The 21,194-nt window shown below is 37.6% G+C and overlaps 3 protein-coding genes across 3 annotated transcripts; all 3 read left to right on the top strand.

The window, feature by feature from the left end:
• Window positions 1-1,212: 1,212 nt before the first annotated feature.
• On the top strand, window positions 1,213-8,719 carry LOC113712686 (serine/threonine-protein phosphatase 7 long form homolog). The gene is made up of 6 exons (XM_027236197.2): window positions 1,213-1,541; window positions 5,950-6,736; window positions 6,828-6,910; window positions 7,012-7,099; window positions 7,415-7,861; window positions 7,977-8,719. Exons 2-6 carry the CDS (start codon window positions 5,966-5,968, stop codon window positions 8,592-8,594), a joined length of 2,007 nt encoding a protein of 668 aa, XP_027091998.2. The 5' UTR covers window positions 1,213-1,541; window positions 5,950-5,965; the 3' UTR covers window positions 8,595-8,719.
• On the top strand, window positions 4,664-5,473 carry LOC140014211 (uncharacterized). Its single transcript, XM_072064638.1, has one exon. The coding sequence runs from the start codon at window positions 4,664-4,666 to the stop codon at window positions 5,471-5,473; it is 810 nt and encodes a 269-aa protein (XP_071920739.1).
• A 6,167-nt stretch (window positions 8,720-14,886) lies between the features above and the next one.
• LOC113708096 (uncharacterized) lies at window positions 14,887-20,950 on the top strand. The gene is made up of 6 exons (XM_072064637.1): window positions 14,887-15,658; window positions 17,962-18,168; window positions 18,258-18,329; window positions 18,403-18,656; window positions 18,752-20,411; window positions 20,538-20,950. The coding sequence occupies exons 1-6, from the start codon at window positions 14,887-14,889 to the stop codon at window positions 20,891-20,893; spliced, it is 3,321 nt and encodes a 1,106-aa protein (XP_071920738.1). The 3' UTR covers window positions 20,894-20,950.
• The last annotated feature ends 244 nt before the right edge of the window (window positions 20,951-21,194 follow it).

The raw sequence follows: 21,194 nt of genomic DNA, 5'->3' as shown, positions 1-21,194 counted from the left end.
TTGACGTGGGTTGTGCTTATTTTTTTAGTTTTTGTGGTGGATTTGTTGATACACGTTACATTGTTCGAATTCTTGCAATTTTGCTGTTTCCAATTCAGTTTAGGTTGAGGTAATTGTGCCCGTGTAGACACTTTTGTCGAAAAATAAGGAAGTAGTTTTTTTGACAAATATTGCAAAATAGTTTAAAGCTAAAACCGTTTTTTAAGGAAAAAGTCCATTTAATGGTTTCAACTACTTTTTAAAATTTTTTTAAAATTAGAAAGAAATTTAGGATAAATTTCTTTTCTGTACATCTAACTCTAAATTTGATGTGGGTTGTAGTCTCATTTTATTATCTACGGCGGATAGAGAGGTAGTGGTACTACGAACGGGTTGTTGTTCATTTTCTTTTTCCGATAAGGCATAGGAAATGACTAAATGTTCTAACATTGGACGAACTTGAAATAACGTTTTAAAAAAAGTCTATTTTTTTGTGTTGGAGAAGATAAAACAAAAACCCAGGAAAAAAGGGGCAAGTTCCATTTAAAATAGAAAATGGGTTGTAATTAAGGGAATTAACCCACTGATGCAAATGAGAAACGAATTTCTCTAGGACAGCTATGCGTAAATCGTACATTAGAGTATGAAAAGCAAGAGAAGATTTTAGAAAAATAAGGGCCTTGAACTAAAATGGAAAAATAAAATTTGCTAAAATTACAATATATGTTAGCGTGACTCAAAATTTGATGCGCGTTTTTTGAAGTTGTGTTGGATGCATTTCCATTGCTTTAATAGTCTTAGCATGCCATTTAATTAATTTTTATATACATTTAGACACAATTGTCGTACTTTAACAAGTGTATATAAATATATTTGACACATACTTATTTTTCACTAATGTAGTTATCAAAGCCATTTACAATAATTAGTACTTTAAAACGCCCTGTATAATTTGAAATGATAATAATTACAATAATTATACACCAAAATAATATGTCTTGTGTAATTTAAAATAATAATAATTAATCATCTATGACTATTTTTATGTACAAAATAATTGTCTAGAATGCTAAGCACATAGTAGACAAAGTCTCTAATACTCAATGTGGGGGCAAGGGTTATGTACCAAATTTGGGTGCCAAGTACCCACTTTTCAGTTTTTGTTTTTAAATTCTATTTCGTAGCTGTTATTTTTGGTCGAATCACTATCTACATTGGACATTATATGTTTTGCAATTGGAGTTTAGAAATTTTATTGATAGTATGTAGTTTATAGATTGGAGTTTTTCAATTTCATGGATATTTGGATTGTTTGACAGTGAGTTTTAGCCCATTTATATGGGAGACTCTGTCGAAATTTTTGTAGATATTTCTTTGTGAGGGCAATTGACTATTACAAATACATGTTGCAACTTCTATATTTGTAAGTGATTTTTGGTTATAAATTATGTCTTCATCTAGGTACAACAAGGTTGGGATACAAGCTTGGGAGGTTGTGTTTGGTACCTCTAGAATCCAAGCCACAGAAGTTGGATACATTCGAATTTGATACAAGTCATTAGGTAATTTATTTTATATTACAACTATTGGATCTTTGCCGTCGAATTGAAATAGTATAGTTTGTTAAATTTTCTTTTAGTAGAAAAGGGCGTTAGAATATGAAATACGGATTTATTTGAAGGCGAATTGATGGATTTAAAGTACTTTAATACGTCTTGTGCAATTTGAAATGACAGTAATGTGGATTGTTTGACAGGGAGTTTTAGCCCATTTATAGGGGAGACTCTGTCGAAATTTTTGGAGATCTTTCTTTGTGAGGTCAAATGTCTATTACAAATACATGTTGCAACTTCTATATATTTAAATGATTTTTGGTTGTAAATTATTTCTTCATTGTGATACAACAAGGTTGGGATACAAGCTTCGGAGGTTGTGTTTGGTACCTCTAGAATTTAACCCACAGAAGTTTGCTACATTCGGATTTGATACAAGTAGTTACGTAACTTATTTTATATTACAACTATTTTTGCTTTGCCGTCGAATTCAAATAGTATAGTTTGTTAAATTTTCTTTGAATAGAAAAGGGCGTTAGACTATGAAATACGGATTTCTTTTAAGGCGAATTGACGGATTTAAAGTCAATGACCAACTTTGTAGTATTTTTTGTAATTGGCAATATCTATAATCCTAAAAAACTGGCAAAATCTACTATAGTTAAAAACATTAATTTTGTCAGGTCTATTGGTAGAATATCACATCATTGTGAATGTGGATCTTGTTATGCGGTGTCACTGTGGAGGCCAAATACATATAACTTCCCTTACTTTTCTTATACTTGTATTTTGAAAATTATAGGGTCTCTTGATAATATGTAGTGTGACAATTGGTGGCATTACAACTTCATACTACTCCCTATTTGGATTGGTTGTCAGGGAGTTATAGTCTATTTTGTGGATTGGTCAAAAAGAGAGATTTATCCAAATTTTTAGGGGAGATTCGGTATCCAAATTTTTTAAAAATTTGTTTGGGAGTTTTAGGCTATTCATATCGTTATTTAAAGCATATTTCATACTTGTTTTTAATTTTTCGATAAACATCTGGAATCGAAATGAGTCTATTTAATAGTGCCAATTTCGACCTAGAGTCCACTCTCTTTCATTTGTTTGGACTCTTGGACTACTAATTCTAATTTATTATCCCCAAAATAGGGATTCATTTTACAGAGATGTCTGTAGACAGACCTCTCCGGGTAAACCTATACTGGGGAGGAGAAATACATTACGAGGGTGACTTTGTTTGTTATTTGCCTCGTACTTCCAACCGGACATTCACTTTGAGGCATAGAATTGGATACGGGAAATTGGTTGACAGGATTTATCACTGTATGGGGGTCGATAAAGGGATGTTTAAGCTGAAATTGTTTCTTCGTCAGCCGTTGGAGAGTTCCAAATATACTGTTTCGGCAGTGGTGGATGATGAAACTCTTGATGTAATGTACGATCTTTGGATCGAAAGAGTTTCATACATGGCGGAGATTTATATCGAGAAGGAAGGAATCGTTCAAATGCCTGTAGTTAATAGCGTATTCAGTGGACCAATAGCTAATGTTGGTCCAATGATGTCGCTTGTACATGCATTCATGGATCCAACAAAGTTTAACTTCGGTTCTAGTTCAGTCATTCCAGAGACTTCATCGGCATCTCACTATATGCATGATGATCGATCTATGGATTTATTAGAACCAAGGCTCACATCAGGGTCCATGGGTTCCCAGGAATATTTTCATGGCCTGGATTCGATTCCAAGTTTTGGAGATCCAGGGCCATCATGCCATATTTCTCCACAGTATTTCGAGACTAATCCTGGGCAAGGTTGTCGAAGTTCAGCTGAAGATGATCCGGAAGTTGATGCAGAAGAAGTTCAAGAGTCGGAGTCGGAAGATGTGTCTGGTAGTGACTCGGATGATGAGCATGAAGGTGGCGGTTTAAGAGTAAACTTCGATACCCAACAACCCTTTGTTGGGTATCGGGTTGCCAACACAGAATGCGGAGATATCAGACGTAACAGCACAGCTGGCAACTCCAGTTATGTTCCAAGAGGAATGACATTTTTCTCCGATCTTGGGAGCATAGATGATGCTGATATCGAAGAGGATGATGGATTGGAGCGTATTGTTACATTCAGCGAGGAGAATAATAATATACGTCTGCATATGAGGTTTGAGAGTAAGGAGCAGCTCAGCCGGGCAGTTAGGATGTGGTCCATCAATCACAATAGGGAGTTCAGAGTTATTGAGAGTAAGAGTAACACATGGTTTGCTAAATGCAAATCATCAATTGAAAGAACTCGTTCCACTTCAACCGCGCCGTCGTATCCACCATGCGACTGGTGTGTTAGAGCCGTAAAGAAAAGGACTCATGGAATGTGGCAAATTACAAAATGGGTCAATGACCATAACTGTTTAGGCGACATGATTAGAAATAACACTACAAGCCTGACGGCTTCCGTTATTTCAAGGCACATACTCCGTACCATTGAAGATGATCCTGGATTAAAGGTAAAGAACATACTAAGTTTCGTTAAAGAGAACTTGAAGGTTGATGTGTCTTACAAAAAAGCCTGGTATGCCAGACGTAAAGCAATTGAGCTTGTGTTTGGATCTTGGGAACAGAATTTTGCCGAACTACCACAGTATCTCGATGCCATGTCTCAATCCAATTCAGGCACCGTGGTGGAGTGGTCGCATCATTCGGATAGTTCGGATCGAATTAAGACTTTTAAGTATGTATTCTGGGCCTTTGGACCGGCTATTGAAGCATTCCACATGTGCAGGCCAGTTATTTGTGTTGATGGCACTCATTTGCGTGGTGAATACAAAGGCAAACTCCTTGTTGCAGTCACTCAAGATGCGAACAACCAGGTTCTGCCACTTGCTTATGCCATAGTTGATGAGGAGACGATTTCCAGTTGGTCGTGGTTCATGGAACAATTAAGATATAATGTGGCACTTGATCGCCATCCTGTTTGTGTCATTTCCGATCGCCACAATGGTATAATCTATACCATGACACACTTTGACTATTGGGCCGAACCTTTGGCCTACCATAGGTTTTGCCTGCGACATGTTAGGAGTAATTTGATGACACACTTCAAAGGTTTACACCTTAGAAAGTTGTGTTGGGCAATGGGACGGGCAAGACAATTGCGCAAGTGGCGGATGTTTAGAAGAGAGTTACGAAGCATGTTTCCAGATGTTTGGAATTATCTGTCTGCCATTAGTCCAGAAAAGTGGTGCCTAACACACGACGATGGCCATCGTTGGGGTATTCTAACTACCAACATATCCGAAAGTTATAATAATGTCTTGCGCGGGGCGCGCCATTTGCCAATTCGTGCATGCATTGACATGACATTCCATCGGACAGTTGCGTTATTCCAGACGAGAAGGGAAGATGCCTCACACTGTCGCAATCCTTTTCCCCCAAAGATATGGCGTCGGTTTAGGAATGCTGAGAAGAAGGCGGGCGCCCACAGAGTCGTTGAATTCGATGGTCCATCGGGCGTATACAAGGTTATCACAGGCCGACGTGTCGATGGTAAAGGAGGCAATACGCAAACCGTCAGGTTTTTTGATAAGGCGTGCTCTTGTGGTAAGTGGCAGCATTACAGGCTTCCTTGTTCACACGCTTTGGCGGTGTGCAGGAATAGATGTGACAATCCGGGGTTGCTTGTGGATCAGCAATTTACCACCACGAGGTGGGCCGTGCAGTATTCAGGGAAGTTTAACCCACTGCCGCATCAAGATACTTGGCTCCATCCTGGATGGGAGTTGCATGCAGACAGGAGTAAGTTTGTTGCACGTCGGGCAGGGCGGGTTCGAGCTAGCAGAATTCGGAATGAGATGGATGAGAGGGATCCAGACGAACCAAGAAGATGTCGAAATTGTCATCAGACGGGTCACAATAGGAGAAATTGTCCGAATTATAGGTCTTGATGTGATCCAGCTAGACGTAGGGTGCTAGTTCATTTGTTCTTGATGTGATCCAACAGTTTTATCATTTATAGCTACATCCCCTTTCCATACGCCTGTTGACATATTTGTGTCCAGGAATCCTCGGATGGTGTGTTATATGTGTTAATGCTCGTGCATTTGCGTGGTATGGTATTTTGATGTTTGATTGACAGGGAGTTATGGCCGCTTTATAGGGGAGATTTTAGTCAAATTTTCTGTAAAACTTTTGACATATGACTACAAATAGATAATTGCAGTATATGAATACATAGAGGGATAACGAATTTTCTGCAAAAAATATAACTGATTGCCATGGAGTTTTTGTCGATTTATAAGGGATATATGGTCAACATTTTCCCCGATAAAAAAAAGTCTTGCGACGCGATTGTTCGGTCAAAATTGTATACACAAACTATTGGAAAGTACTATACGTAATTACCAATATTTAATCGATGCAGATATTCAGTTGACACTATGGCCGACACTCCTGTCCCTCCCGGCCTACATCCAGGACCATACGTGCACGACATTATATCGGCGGGAACTCCACACCGGGCACATTCTATTTTTTACGGACATATTGAGGGCAATCAGTTAGATGTCAGGCGGTGTGACAGAGGATTTTGGGAGCATACGCCTATTCCTGATCGGGTTTGTCGTTATATTGCCTTGGCTGGATTTGAGGGGGTGCTTGAGAGTGGATATCAGATGGTTGATCATTCTTTGATCACAAGTTTGGTCGAGAGATGGCGGCCCGAGACGCATACATTTCATTTACCGGTTGGAGAGGCCACCGTGACATTGCAGGATGTAGAGGTGTTGTGGGGGTTGCACATCGATGGTCCACCGGTTACAGGGATAGACACATACCGCAGCATTCAGGAGTGGGGAGCCATTTGTGAGGAGCTCATTGGATTTTCTCCTGCAGTTGGATACTTTGATGGACAGAGACTAAAATTGGGATGTTTAGCAAGAGCTTTAGACACAGAATTGCCACCCGATGCTTCAGATGTCGAATGTAGGCAGCGTGCGCGCATCTACCTCTTACTGATATTAGGTGGACATTTATTGTCCGATAAGTCCGGCAACAAAGTCCCTTTGTTGTATCTTCCATTACTGCGGGACTTGGAAACTGTTGGGCAATATAGTTGGGGTAGTGCGTGTTTGGCGACTCTTTATCGGTCACTTTGTGATGCTACGAATCCTGCCAAATCGGCTATTGCCGGTCCATTAGTTTTGTTACAGGTAGTTTCGATACCCGTCCAATAATAATATGTTTTGTGATTTGGTCATATTAACAAGTGCAATTTTAACTTTGATTCTAATTTTCTAACAGCTCTGGATTTGGGAACATATACCAACCATGCGTCCGGACCGAATCGCGCCGTTGGAGCATTACCCTGGTCCATATGGAGCTAGGTGATGCAAACATAAATTCGCCGATACTACTTTTTTGGTGACACTTGTATTGCAAACAACATAAATTTGTTCTAAACAGGTTCCTATTTTATTAAATATAGGTGGAATAATGACTTGGACGTACACAGAGTTGTTAGGCATGTTGTGCCTGCTTTCCGAGATCAGTTGACAGGCCTGCGTCCTGAAGAGGTATTGTACATATGTCTTGACTATATTAATGAATGTGATAAGTTGTGCCAGTCGCCTTGTCATAATAGTGCTTGTCAACTGAAAGCACAAGTTGTATGAGTGCAAATTTTGAATGGAAATTGAGTTTGTTGGCAGGGAGTTAACCTCCAATTATAGGGGAGACTCTGTCGAATTTTGTTTCATAAATTCAAAAATTTGTTCGATACCCAATCGACTAGCACTTTTTTGATATGTTGTGTCCAAAGTGCTTATTGAAATGTTTTATTATTATACAAAGGAAAAAATGAAACAAGTATGATATTGTATTTTTTTCAGTTCGTATGGCAGCCCTATTCAGAGGACGTTCTCGCTTCTCTTCCTGCGTATTGTACTGCAGGTGCGGACATTTGGAGGTCCGTAACGTATCTTATTTGCTGGGATGTGGTTGAGCCGCACCTCCCTCATCGGGTTATGCGGCAATTTGGGTTTCATCAGTCACTGCCTGATATGAGGCTGACAGATAATCAGGCAGCTCTACATTCTCTGGATCGTCGTGGTAGGGCGAATCAAGACTGGAGCACCACGCATGGACACTACATTGATATTTGGACTGATCGACGTGTGCATGTACAAGATGGCACTATAATTGAAGATACTACATATCCATCGGATGAGTATGTTCAGTGGTATCGGGAGCGGACGGTGATTTATATTTCAAATCCAAGTCGATTTCCCGCTTTCCCAGTGGGTTTTCAGGGGGATAGCGCTAGGGCACAATATCTTGTAAGTTTATTTCCAGCCCAACAGTTTTAATTTCGTCACTTTGAGTTTGCTCGCTTTTTTAACTGTTTCTTACCACAGTATCTCCTTCTTATCCCCGATTTGTTTGTTTGTCGAGAGCGATGCCATGTCTCGCATGTATTTCATGGCACAGGACTCTCTTGCAGTTAGTGATGAACAACACAGTAGATATTTTCAAGAGTTAGGCGACTTTGCATCCACATCTTTGCATCATGTAGGAGAGTCACGCCGACTTGCATTTCGCCCTCCACACGTACCACAGGAAATTCCGCTATATGCTGATCCGTGTCGTGTGCAGCGAGCTCCTAGAAATACCCGCAGAAGTCAGCATGGCGGTGGACGACGTCGTAGACTCCGATCACCAGATCCCGCCATACAAACTGAATTCCATGGAGGTTCGATTGCTACTGAGGACCAAGCTGGCGCATCTACTGTTCTCACACCTCAGACAGAAATCATGCACGAGAGAGGTGTATCGATTGGACATTCTGTATCCCCTATGACTTTCCCAGAGTTTACGCCCGATAGGGACTCACATCAGCATACTTCGGGGCAATGTCAAGGAGGTGAAGGTACAAGCGCTCAAATTCACCAAGCTACACTGTTGGCACATATTACTCAAGGCCATACAGTAGTGCCAAACCAACCACGTCGAAGTCGAAGAATACCGAAACCAACAACATGTGGTACTCATGGAAAACTTGGGCAGCATTGATGGCATGCTTTTGACTATCGTTATTGTATAAATAACCTAACATATGGATCCACATCTTTTTTGGTGACATTTTGTATATATTGTGAAATTTCACGAATAACTCATGTTTTAGTACCTTATGTTAATTTGGTGTGCTTTTGTGGGTTTCATAAGCGTTTTAGTTAATTTGAAATTTTTGTGGTATAGAGTTGGCAATTGGTGGCAAGAATGACCATTTGAGGTTAAAAAATGCGAACTGTAATCAATCCACTTAACCCCTTCATTTGCGTTAAAGGTGTAGTTCATCCATCTAAAAGGGGTAAAATGCATGTTTTTATCATTTGACAAGTGCGCACATTGATAAATTTTCGAAACGAATGATCTATGATGCATTTTGAGTGATTGGGGTACCAATGGTAATTTTGCAAACTGAATTTTCTGCACAAAAAATTGCAGAACAAAACGCACCAAGCATGAAAACGCGCTTCTAAGGCGTGTTTTCATCAAAACGCGTATCAAATTCTGCAACGACAATGAAGAAAACGCGCTAAGAAACGCGATTCGAAGGCGCGTTTTCCAGCAGTCGCGTTTTCATTCCCGCAAGATTTGTGCAAAACACGCGACTTATGAAACGCGATTCGAAGGCGCGTTTTCCAGCAGTCGCGTTTTCATTCCCGCAAGATTTGTAAACAAAACGCGACTTTGAAACGCGATTGAAGGCGCGTTTTCCATCAGTCGCGTTTTCATTCCCGCAAGATTTGTAAACAAAACGCGATTTTTGAAACGCGATTCGAATGCACGTTTTCCAGAAGTCGCGTTTTCTGTGTCCAGATATAGCTTCCAAAAAACGCGATTTCGGTTCATTTTCTTCTTCCTCTCATGAAATTGCAGACGCGTTTTTCCTCTCCCTTTCTACCCAACTCACAAATCTTCATTTTTACTTCATAATCTTGCTAGAAATCATCAACCCAACACCTTTTGAGCTTCATACACCCTTTTTAACCGATTAAAATTCAAGCTAAACACCTAAAATCAGGTTTTTGAGGGATTCAAAGTTAGGGTTCTTAAGCTCTAATTTCTTCAATTGGAGGTCAATTGGAGGTTGTTTCATAGGGCTTTTGACATTTTTAGTATCACCAAACTTCATTCTACGTGATTGAGGTAAGTTTCTTCATCAAATCTTTTGATTTTAGAAAGTCATATTTTTTATCCTGAGCTATCTGACATCTTTTAATTTCGAAAATTTGATGATATTTATGGCTATTTTTTATTTTATTCATGCTTGTTAAGATTGTTTAAGCATGTTTATATGTTTTAATGTAGCAATTTATTGGTTTCGTAGTGATTTAAAATTTACAATTGCTATATTTGGGGGAAATTGAAAACTGGATTTAGGATGTTTTTGAGCTATTGGTGATAATTAATTATGGTTAAGAATGGTTAGTTGATGATATTTTAGCATGTGCATTGTGTATAGTGAGTAATTTGGTTGATTCGGTTTCTTAATTGGTTTAATTTTTGCCTAAACATGATCATACCTAAAAGCATATTATTATTGTTAATTCTAAATATTTATAATCATACTTGTTGCTATTTTCACAAATTGGGTTACAATTATTCCATATCTTGTTTTTATTGGTCATTTTGAGCTCTTTTTGGCTGGAATTATGGGTCGTCTTGTTCGGACCTTTACATTTCTTAATCGACGAATTATCACTTGAAGGGACAAATTGGAGATTATTTGGATCGTTTTAGGATATTCACTCCCTATTTGTGAATTGTGTGAGAATACATGTGGTTAATTGCAACATTTTCTTTTAGGTACTATGCCAAGGGGAAGGGGAAGGCGTGTGATAACTTCATCCTCTAGTAGTGAGGAGAGGGAAGTTAATGAGGAGATGGAGGTGACTGAGGAGGAGAATTCACCTTCTCCTCCACCAGTTAACCGTCGACCTGGTGAGGGCACCTCCCGTGGAGCGGAAAATTCGGTATATGACAGTGCTAGGTTCAACACTCGCCGGAATCAGGAGTGGCATGAGGCGCGTGCTAATTTGGAGTTTTTGTTCGAGATGCACGTCAGTCCACCAGTTGAGTTGATGTACAACATCTCAGATTCTTTTGCTCAGCTAGGATGGGCTCCGATTCTAGTCCTACCAAACTATTACTACCCCGACTTGGTGCGCGAGTTTTATGCCAACATTGAAAGTAAGGCGCGCCATAGTGGAGAAATAGTTGAGTCCTGGGTGCGTGGAAGACGAATCACCTTGTCACGTCAAGATTTGGCCGCTATTTTGGGGTGTATGGATGACGGACGTCCGGTAGATTTGAAGAAGGGGTTTGTTCCCCCGAATAGGAGATGGGATCCCTCGTTGGCCATGGCTAGGTTTGGTCTTGAGTACCAACCTTTTCGATCTACAAGGAAGGAGACCATAGTGGCGAATGTGTTCGAACCTCGTCATCGTCTTATCATTTATATGATGGCTCACAATGTCATCCCAAAGAAGACGGGCCACACGGAGGTCCGCAAGAGCGATATCTATTTTTTGGATTACATGTTCCATAACCGGACATCTCCATATGCTCGAATTTCATTGCCTAACATCATCATCAGCCACATTAGGTCTACGGCGAGGCGTAAGACAACTAGTTTCAAACTATCATTTCCTCGTCTACTGACTTTAATCTTCCGGCGTTTTGAGGTCCAGTTGGAAGGAATGCGGCGGGATATTGTTCCACCACGGGCTGAGATGACTATCACTACTCTTCGCCGCCTTGGTATTGGCATTCCAGGCCCTGTTCAGGAGCGGAGGCAGAAGGCTAGACATGGTCGGGATGAAGTTGGACCATCTACTGCAGCACCACCTCCTCCTCCACCGCAGACTAATTGGCAGCGACTCTTTGACCATATCGATAACTTTGCTTTCCAGTTAGCTGACGTTAGGAATCGTCTAAGCCGAATTGAAGATCATTTGGGCATTCATCCACCACCCAATCGTGATGCAGAGGATGACAATGATGCCGAGGGGGATGACTGACATGGCGCACTGCAGAAGCTAGCTTTATTTGGTGGATATGCTTGCCTAATTATCTTAACTTGTGGAACTTAAGCTTTTTAACTTCATTTTATTTTTTCTGTTTTTTATTTGGTAGGCACTTGTATTTGGGCAGTGGTTCGTGAATAGTGGCTGATAAGGATCTCAACCATTGACTTGGCGGAAACTTCTTTCTTTTCTTTTCTTCTTTTGTTTCATTTCTTCCCTACACATTGAGGACAATGTGTAATTTAAGTGTGGGGGGAGAAATATGTGTGGTACTTGTGGTTTTAGTTGTGTTTCATATAATTGTTGTGCTTAAATTGTATTTCTTGTGGTTGCTGGCAGGGAGTTTTAGTCCACTTTAAGGGGACACTCTGTCAAAATTTTTCCAAAACCTTATACATATATATGTTATTAACCATAATAAATAAATAAATTTTTTTCACTTATCCTTTTGAAATAAATATATATAGTTTTGAAACTTCTTTTCTCATTCAATTTTGGGAAATGATTTTTATGTGATTATAATTTTTACATCTATAGGAAAGTATATCTAGTAAAGTGGACAAAATTATGCCTACATTTTGCACATTTGATGAAAATTCTTTTTTTTAATCTTATTTTATAAGTTAAGAAATTAATATGGTCAATAAGTGTCATACTTTTCTCATGATTATTCTTAGAGGGAATTTTAGTATATATACACCAAAATAAAAAAGGGTTATTCTACTCCAAATGTTTTTGTACTTAGTAACCGGGAGTTTTCATCTACAAATGTCGACTTTCGCGTAAAACGATACTTAAATTAAGAGTATGAAAAGCAACTTCAGTATGTAAAATGTTGAGTAACCGGTGATTTTCATCTAAAAATATCTACATTCGCATCAATTGTAAACAGTAAAAAACGCAAGATTTATATAATTTTTTTAAATAGCATTGCGTTATGAAAATTCTAAAATTACAATAAAAAAATTGTTATAGATATTAATGACTATTAATTATTACATTTTTATAACTAATATTCATGGGTGTCAACAAATAAATACGATTCATTAATAACAAAGGAAAATTAGAATTTGATAAATAAATTTATTTCATAAAAAGGGATCAAAAGTTAGTACATTTAATTGTACATTTTTTTAGAGCTCGTAAATTTCATTTTAAATTTTTTTTCTACCAAGTTTGAATTTATTTTTCTAAAAGTCATACTTATAAATGCGAAATCTAACACAAAAATTAAATACAATTTTTGGAGGTCAAACTTATCAAATGCGAGCTATTTGAAAAATTTTTTAAAAAAACATTTAGGACATCGCACTTAGCACTTACTATTTTCTTGAAAAAATTCTGTCGCTCCCAAAAAAAACCAAAATATTTAATTATACATAGTGTCTTTGAGCTCGCGAATGAAATAAAACATATGAGATAAAAAGACGAATGATTAGAATGCTGATAGTCATAAAGAAGATATAACATTTTTTACGGTTTTTAATTTTGGGAAATTTTGCTTTTAATAAAGAAGATATATAGCTTCTTTAACCTAGTCATTTTCTTGCTAGTATATTTCTATAATCTTCTGAATCTTTCCCAAAAATCAAACTACCAGTAACTGATCAACTTTTTCAAATCTCATTTCAGCTGCTAGATTAGGTTTGTGTGCTACCACAGATGCAGTGTGAGGCTCCCATGTTTAGAGTTTTATTTCCTTTAACTGTGCAAATAGACAAAATGATAGAATTATTTACTTTTAAGAGTTTAGTGGGTCAATTGACATGAAAATTAGTATAATGTGCGAAATAAAATTTTCGAAAATTTCCGTAGCCGCTGGCATACATTTTGCCCAGTACAATAAATATAAGATGAATTTAAAAAAAAAAATTTTGGTAGTAATTCAATTTTTATTGCTGTGGCAAGGAAAACAAATTATTACAAACCTAGTCATTTTTCAACTTCATACCTGGGACTTTCCTCCAACTAGCCACTGCACTTGTGATGACTTTCTGGTACGAATAAAACTTGGTCCATTGCATGCCAGTTTCCTGAACACCCTCAAGAATGAATTTTGCTGCAAATGCTAAGACAACTAAGCCAATTCCTCTGACTAATAAACAATACCTTTGATTCGAATCCTACTCATACGATGATTTAATGTTACTTCATAATCACAGGAACCATAATCACATCAAAGATGAATAATGTTACTTCATACGATGATATTCAAGCACTAGACAATTATTTAGCCATTTTCAGATGAAATTCAAGCATTCGTCTGGAGAAGTTGGTTAACGGTCGTTTCTTGCACATATCACTTCTGAATACAGTACTCACTTTGTCTTTTGCAGAAAATGTTGCAGATGGATTTGGTTGGGTTTTGATTGATGTAGTAGTCTTGGATGCCTGGCATCAACGGCAACGTTAATTGAGGGGTTGAAATTTGCCATTCAAACTTGAAAACTTATGTGCGAGTATTTTCTGGTCAAGACTCAAGAGTAACCTTACTTAGCTGCCAACCCAAGTCAAAGGCTACAAGTTCTGGAAGGAATAGTGTGCTGGTCAACTGATAGAAAAATCTGGACTCCGTAGGTTTCTTTGGTTAGTTGATAATAAATCCTGGAAATTCAACTTAAGTGAATATGAAAAAAAATTCAAATTCAACCAAAAATTAAATAAAAGGATTCTTTTTCTTTTTCTTTTTTTTAGTAGGGGAGGCATGAGATATAAGAAATGGGGAGGCAAAAAGGAAAATCGGAACCGAGAATTTCTAAATCATGAAGGTTCAATCTTAATCACTATATCAAAACTTTCTCGATTAAATAAAAAAAATTCAAACAAACAATTTGAGCAAAAAAAAAAAATTGACTAATACTAGAAAGATAGCCCACGGAGAAGTTCTAGAGGAGAGCGTTCTTATGGTACTATTTACAATAATTCAAATGCAATGTATCATCTAAACTATTCATAAGTGGGCTATTGATATGTTAAATCCACTCAATTATTAAGCATGAATATGTCAAAATACATGGGTCAAAATACATGGATCTTTCAAAATACCATATATACTTTAAATAATCAAAATATTCTAAATCCTCACTAGTTTTAGAAGACATTTTTTTAAAGCATTTTGAAACAAATATTAAGTCAACTATAAAATAATTTCATGCTTTAACATGCAAGCATAAAGTGCATGTTCTAATAAACTAGTTGAATTTAAGTTCACAATATAAGTAGTTCCACCATATTTTCCTGCAAGTGATCCTATTCTCAACTTGGTTGCAAATATGGAGAGAGTTTTCTGCTACTTCATTTCTGCCCTTCTGTTGGCCACTTCTATGTTAGCTAGCTTTTCCCTAGCCAAGACCAACATCAGCACTGATACAATGGCCCTCCTTGAATTGAAAGATCATATAACTTCAGATCCTTACTCTATGTTAGCCAAAAATTGGTCCATTTCTTCATCTGTTTGTAACTGGATTGGTGTCACTTGCAGCTATACTCATCACCACAGAGTAAGAGCCTTAAATATTTCGAACATGGGTCTTGCAGGAAGTATCCCTTCCAATCTTGGAAACCTGTCCTTTCTTGTTTCTCTTGACATGGGAAATAATTCCTTTCATGGCCATTTGCCAGAAGGGATGGCTCATTTGCGTCGAATCAGATTTATTTCTTTAAGCCACAACAATTTCACGGGAGAAATTCCGTCATGGTTTGGTTTCTTGGAGAAACTTCAACACCTCTCATTAAGAAACAACTCTTTTACTGGCTTCCTCCCTCCTCCTCTCTTCAATATCTCCGGTTTGGGAGTCATAGATTTTTCAGAGAACAACTTGTCTGGCATTATTCCTGTTGACATGTGCAACAATCTTCCGAGTCTCAAAAGGCTTCTAGTTTCTTCAAATAAGTTGAATGGTCAAATACTATCCGGTATATCCAAATGCTCGAGACTCCAGGTATTATCACTGTCAACTAACGAGTTTAGTGGACGCATCCCTAGAGAAGTTGGGAACTTACAAATGCTGGAGGAGCTATATCTGGGCGGGAACAACTTGGAAGGTCAGTTTTTTGGCTTTAAAATATGCAATTTTCACACGGGGACGATATTTTGAAGTCCCTCCATCCTGCTAACATTCTCACCCTTGTTGGAATTCTGTCAAAGTTGCTAAGTTTTTCTTTTTCTTTGGGAACGTTATAGTTTCTCAATATTTTAATTTTCCATTTTTTTCAGAATTTTAAATTTTTATATCACAATTTTGACAATACTTGTAATGAAACTTTTCTTTTTTTTTTTTTTGACAAAAGACTGTTGACCTATTCCTATACAGCAGTGGAAGGGGAAAACATAACTAAGCTATTTGAGGCCCGGAAGGAAAGTGGGTAAGAGGGAAAGAAACACTTTTTTTTTTGTCCAAAAGAAAAGTATTATGTTTTTCTTAATGCTTTCCTTATGAACACTAGGTAGGATTTGAATTCTCAGTCTAATGCTCGACTTACTCTAAGAGGCCTATAATGGCCACTGGAGCAATGCCCAGTAATAAAATCCTCTTTGGATTGCCAATTCCATAAAAACATGTTTTTAATACATGATAACACTCCTAAAAACACTCAAAAACAACGCTAGAAAATAATTTTAAAAAACCACCCAAAAAATACACCAACATGTAAACACATATGTAGCCCTTATTCTTATATCACCATTTTTCTCCCTTGTCATCCTATCCCAAATCTTCCCCTGCCACTTGCCACCACTTCTCTCTCCTCCCCTCTAACAATAACAAACCCTACTAACCCCTTAATCCTACCACTACTAGGGAGGGGGACTATTGGGAAGAGGGGGGAAGAGGTGGAGCAATCTAAGGTGCAATTGAGTTGAGTCGAGTTCGACTTTCCTAGAACTCTTAAAAGTTGAGTTTGAACTCGAGTCCATTTCAATTTTAGGTTACTTGAGCTCGAGTTTGATCTCAATTTGATTAGCTTAATTGAGTTCACTAGATCTTAGATGAGTCAAATTAAGCTTAAGTGATATAAATTAATATTTAATACAATTTTCAAAAAGGATAAAATAGACATTTCAAACTCTATATATTTATTAATTTTTGAAACTCTATTGAGTTCAATTAAACTTTACGAACCATCAATCCTCATATATAAGACTCTTTGTATATAAGGCTCAAACTCAAACTCGTTGATATATTTAAGCCACTTGAAACTCAACTCAAACTCAAGACTCGTTAATGTGAGTTCGAACTTGAATTTTGACCAAGCAAACTCATAAGTAACTGAATTGAGGTTGACTAGTTTACAACTCTAGATGAGCACAGAAGGGCTTGGGAGGCTACAAGGAGCTGGAAGGAGAAGGTGGCTTGCCATTTTCCACCATTTTTTGGTAAATTCCATCACTAGTCACAATCGAGCTCGCTACTTTTGGGTCTTTTTTTTTTTTTGGTGAATACAAGGCCCTCTTTAAAAGTACCTCAATAACAATCTAAAGCACCCTAACCATAATTAGTTTTAAATGATATGTACACAATAAAATTTCTAAAAAATCCAACCCAAAGAGAATAGATCATATAATGAGTTAAATAAATTGATAATATTACTAGTTAGTACAAAAAAAAGCCCTCTTTGATTTCTTAGTATATGCAGTTCTAGATTTTTTTTCCTATTTGCCTTTAGTCTTCAGTCTAATTGAATTGAAAGAAATCTGTTGAAATTGGCAGGTAATATTCCAAAAAAAAAAAGGGTAAATTATATTTTACCCCCCTGTGGTTTAGCATTTTTTTACATAACCCCCCTATGGTTTCAAAAGCTATACATAACCCCCTCATGGTTTGGATTAAAGTGTCAAAGTAACGGAAATAGTCACTCGTAACGGAACTTCTAAAAATGTCAAAATTACCCTTATAAATACATGACACATTAACCCCCTATGATTTTTATATTTTACCATATAACCCCCTATGGTTTAATACTTTACCATATAACCCCCTTATGATTTTCAAAACATACACATAACCCCCCCTTGGTTAATACATAAATTTCAACCTTACATAAGGGTATTTTTGACATTTTAGGTGACGCCGTTACGAGTGACTATTTCCGTTACTTTGACACTTTAATCCAAACCATAAGGGGGTTATGTATAACTTTCGAAACCATAGGGGGGTTATGTGAAAAAACGCTAAACCACAGGGGGGTAAAGTGGAATTTGCCCTAAAAAAAAACTAGTCTTCCCAATTTGAGAACTTTTTCGGTATTAAGCAGCAATCTTGTGGGCATCATACCAGCAAGCATATTCAACATGTCAAAGCTGCAATATCTACATCTCGCTAACAATAGCCTAACCGGTACTCTTCCAGAAAATTTGTGCGACAATCTTCCCAAGATTGAATTCCTTTACCTAATCAAGAACCAACTATACGGTCAGATTCCAAGCAACATAGGTAAATGCTCATCACTTCGAGAATTGTCATTGGCCCGCAACGGATTCACTGGTTTCATACCACAGGAGTTTGGGAATTTAACTATTCTTGAGGGTCTAGATATTAGCGTCAATCACTTGATAGGTAAGTCAAGAAAAAGTTCATATTTTCATTAATCAATTGTCTGTCAGACATGCTAAATTCAGAGATTCATGTAACTTGCTATTTTGTAGGAGAAATACCAAAAGAGATTGGCAATTTAACTATGATACAGAACCTATATCTTTATGAGAACAACTTGACAGGTATGACAATGTTCACTTAGCATTATTTAGAAACATTGGAACAATAGACTAATGTTCTTTTACAAATTTCCAGGTTTCATTCCACAAGAAATGGGCAAACTTTCCAAGTTGGAGAGCCTTGACTTGGAATTAAATAAGTTAGGTGGACCGATCCCTGCTTGGATTTTCAACATCTCAACAATTCAGTTTCTGGCACTTTCAGCCAATAGTTTTTTTGGCAGTCTTCCGCCAAATATGTGTCATGTGTTGAAAAATTTGCAAGGGCTTTATCTTGCTGGGAATTATTTGAGTGGAAATATACCTATGTGGCTATGTCTATCTCAAATTGTTCAAGACTAACTATCATAGCCCTTCTTAGTAATGAATTCACTGGTTCAATTCCTGAGTCTCTTGGCAATTTAAGACAACTCAATGTTCTACAGCTATCGAACAACAAGTTGACAAGTGAATCTTCATCTCAAGAATTGAGCCTTTTTAGTTCCCTTGCGAATTGCATGCTCTTAAGACAGATTTCGTTGGACCGAAATCCATTGAATGGCGTCCTTCCAAATTCCCTCGGGAACCTTTCTAGGTCCATTGAAAAAATATTTGCATTTGGCAGTGGAATCGTGGGAAGCATTCCAGTTAGCATTGGCAATTTAAGCAATTTGACAGTATTAAGGCTAGACAACAATCAGTTGACTGGATCCATTCCCACTTCTGTGAAAGGATTGGGAAAGCTTCAAGGCTTATATCTCCACAACAACATCATCACTGGAACTCTTTCTCCTGATCTCTGCAACTTGCATATGTTGAACTATTTTAATATAAGCCAGAATGAAGTTTCAGGTTCAATTCCAGGATGTTTCGGCAACATTACATCCGTCAGGCATATTGATCTGTCTTTCAACAAAATAACTTCCAGTGTGCCAATTAGCTTGTGGAATCTTAAAGATCTGTTGGAACTTCGCTTGACATCCAATTTCTTCAATGGATCTTTGGCTCCAGAAATTGGAAAATTAAAGGCTGTGACATGGTTAGACATGTCACTGAATCACTTCTCGGGTAACATCCCTAGTACAATTGGGGATTTACAAAATTTGATGCAGCTTTCTTTGGCAAATAACAACTTGGAAGGATCAATTCCGTCCACAATTGCTGACATACAAAGCCTTGATTATTTAGACTTGTCGCACAATAATCTCTCAGGTTCGATCCCCAAGTTAATGGAGAATCTTACATATCTCACATACCTGAATGTTTCTTCCAATGATTTAAGAGGTGAAATTCCATCTGAAGGTCCTTTTACGAACTTCACTTATGATTCCTTTGCCTTTAATAGAGCATTATGTGGAGCACCTAGGTTCCATTTGCCACCATGCCAAACTATTTCCAGGCGCAAATCACGGACAAGAAAGACGGTTCTCATTGCAATCATTTTGCCAGGAATGCTTTCTGTGGTTATTGTCGCTGGCTTAGGAACTGTGTTCCATAGATACAAAAAGAAATCTAAGATTCCAAGCCAAACAGGTTTGTCATCATTGATAGAACAACCAAGAATCTCATACTATGAGCTGCTACAAGCAACTAATGGGTATAGTCAAGAAAATTTGCTTGGTGTGGGAAGTTTTGGATCAGTTTACAAGGGTATTCTAAATGATGGTAAGATTTTGGCAGTAAAAGTGTTTAATTTGCAATTAGAACGAGCATTCAGGAGCTTTGATGCAGAATGCAACATATTGAGAAATCTACGCCATCGAAATCTCACAAAAGTCATTACCAGTTGCTCTAACCCTGATTTCAAGTCCTTAGTGCTTGAATTCATGCCTAATGGTAGTCTGGAGAAATGGTTGCATTCTGAAAATTGCTCCTTAGATGTCATGCAGCGACTGAACATAATGATCGATGTTGCTTGTGCATTGCAATATCTCCATCATGGTTACACAACTCCAGTGATTCATTGTGATCTGAAGCCTAGTAATGTTTTGCTGGATCAAGATATGGTTGCACATGTAAGCGATTTTGGCATAGCAAAGATGTTGAGTGAAGAGGAGACCATCACACATACAAACACACTAGCCACATTGGGCTACATTGCTCCAGGTAGTTACAAACATCCAAACTCCACTCTTATTATGTCATTCAAAAACAATTCCTAGGTCACTGGAGTTTGATTTTCACATTATCTAATATTGGCAAGCTCTCTCTTTTTTTTTTTTTTTTGTGTAGAATATGGATCAGAAGGACTAGTATCAACAAAATGCGATGTTTATAGTTATGGGATTATGTTAATGGAAATGCTTACAAGAAAAAGGCCAAATGATGAAATGTTTGATGGAAATTTGAGCTTGAGGGGTTGGGTATGCGGATCAATAGCTAATGCAATAATGGACATTTTGGATGTGAACTTGATAAGGTCAAATGAAGAGTACTCTACACAAGAGTTGGAGTGTATATCATCCATCATGAAAGTGGCGCTGAATTGCTCGAAGGAATCTCCAAATGAGAGGAGTAACATAGAATATGCACTTGCTGCACTGAACCATATCAAGCTTCACCTTTTGTCTTGTTATAGAAGGCCTTGAGGATGTGAAGATATCCACCAGGAAGAATTCCAGAAAACCTACTTGCTTTAACACATCAATTTATTTCCAGAATCATTTGGTCCACGTAGTATACTTTTTATCTATTGAATTTATCTAAATCTTTACCGGCATTATTAATGCTAAACTAGCAATTGGCCATGGTTATCACATATCTAGAATTCCTTTGTCTGATAACTGATCTGCACATGATTAAAAAAATTTTGAGTTCAATAAAAATCATGCTACTGCAAGAAAACACTGGAAATCAGAGTGAAGAAGGGCTAGAAATCAAGCAAGGGCG

Source organism: Coffea arabica, chromosome 9c (genome assembly GCF_036785885.1).
Source record: "Coffea arabica cultivar ET-39 chromosome 9c, Coffea Arabica ET-39 HiFi, whole genome shotgun sequence".
Taxonomy (NCBI): Eukaryota; Viridiplantae; Streptophyta; class Magnoliopsida; order Gentianales; family Rubiaceae; genus Coffea; species Coffea arabica.
Note: the sequence above shows the minus strand (reverse complement) of the source record. Positions and strands in the feature narration are given on the sequence as shown.

Excerpts from the sequence above, each read along its gene's own strand:
- LOC140014211 (XM_072064638.1), top strand. The coding sequence starts at position 4,664 with ATGGGACGGGCAAGACAATTGCGCAAGTGGCGGATGTTTAGAAGAGAG.
- LOC113712686 (XM_027236197.2), top strand. The coding sequence starts at position 5,966 with ATGGCCGACACTCCTGTCCCTCCCGGCCTACATCCAGGACCATACGTG. Across the intron at positions 6,737-6,827 it reads GTCCATTAGTTTTGTTACAG|CTCTGGATTTGGGAACATAT; the intron begins GTAGTTTCGATA and ends ATTTTCTAACAG. Across the intron at positions 7,100-7,414 it reads CAGGCCTGCGTCCTGAAGAG|TTCGTATGGCAGCCCTATTC; the intron begins GTATTGTACATA and ends TATTTTTTTCAG.
- LOC113708096 (XM_072064637.1), top strand. The coding sequence starts at position 14,887 with ATGGAGAGAGTTTTCTGCTACTTCATTTCTGCCCTTCTGTTGGCCACT. Across the intron at positions 18,169-18,257 it reads TAGCGTCAATCACTTGATAG|GAGAAATACCAAAAGAGATT; the intron begins GTAAGTCAAGAA and ends GCTATTTTGTAG. Across the intron at positions 18,657-18,751 it reads GGCTATGTCTATCTCAAATT|CTATCGAACAACAAGTTGAC; the intron begins GTTCAAGACTAA and ends AATGTTCTACAG.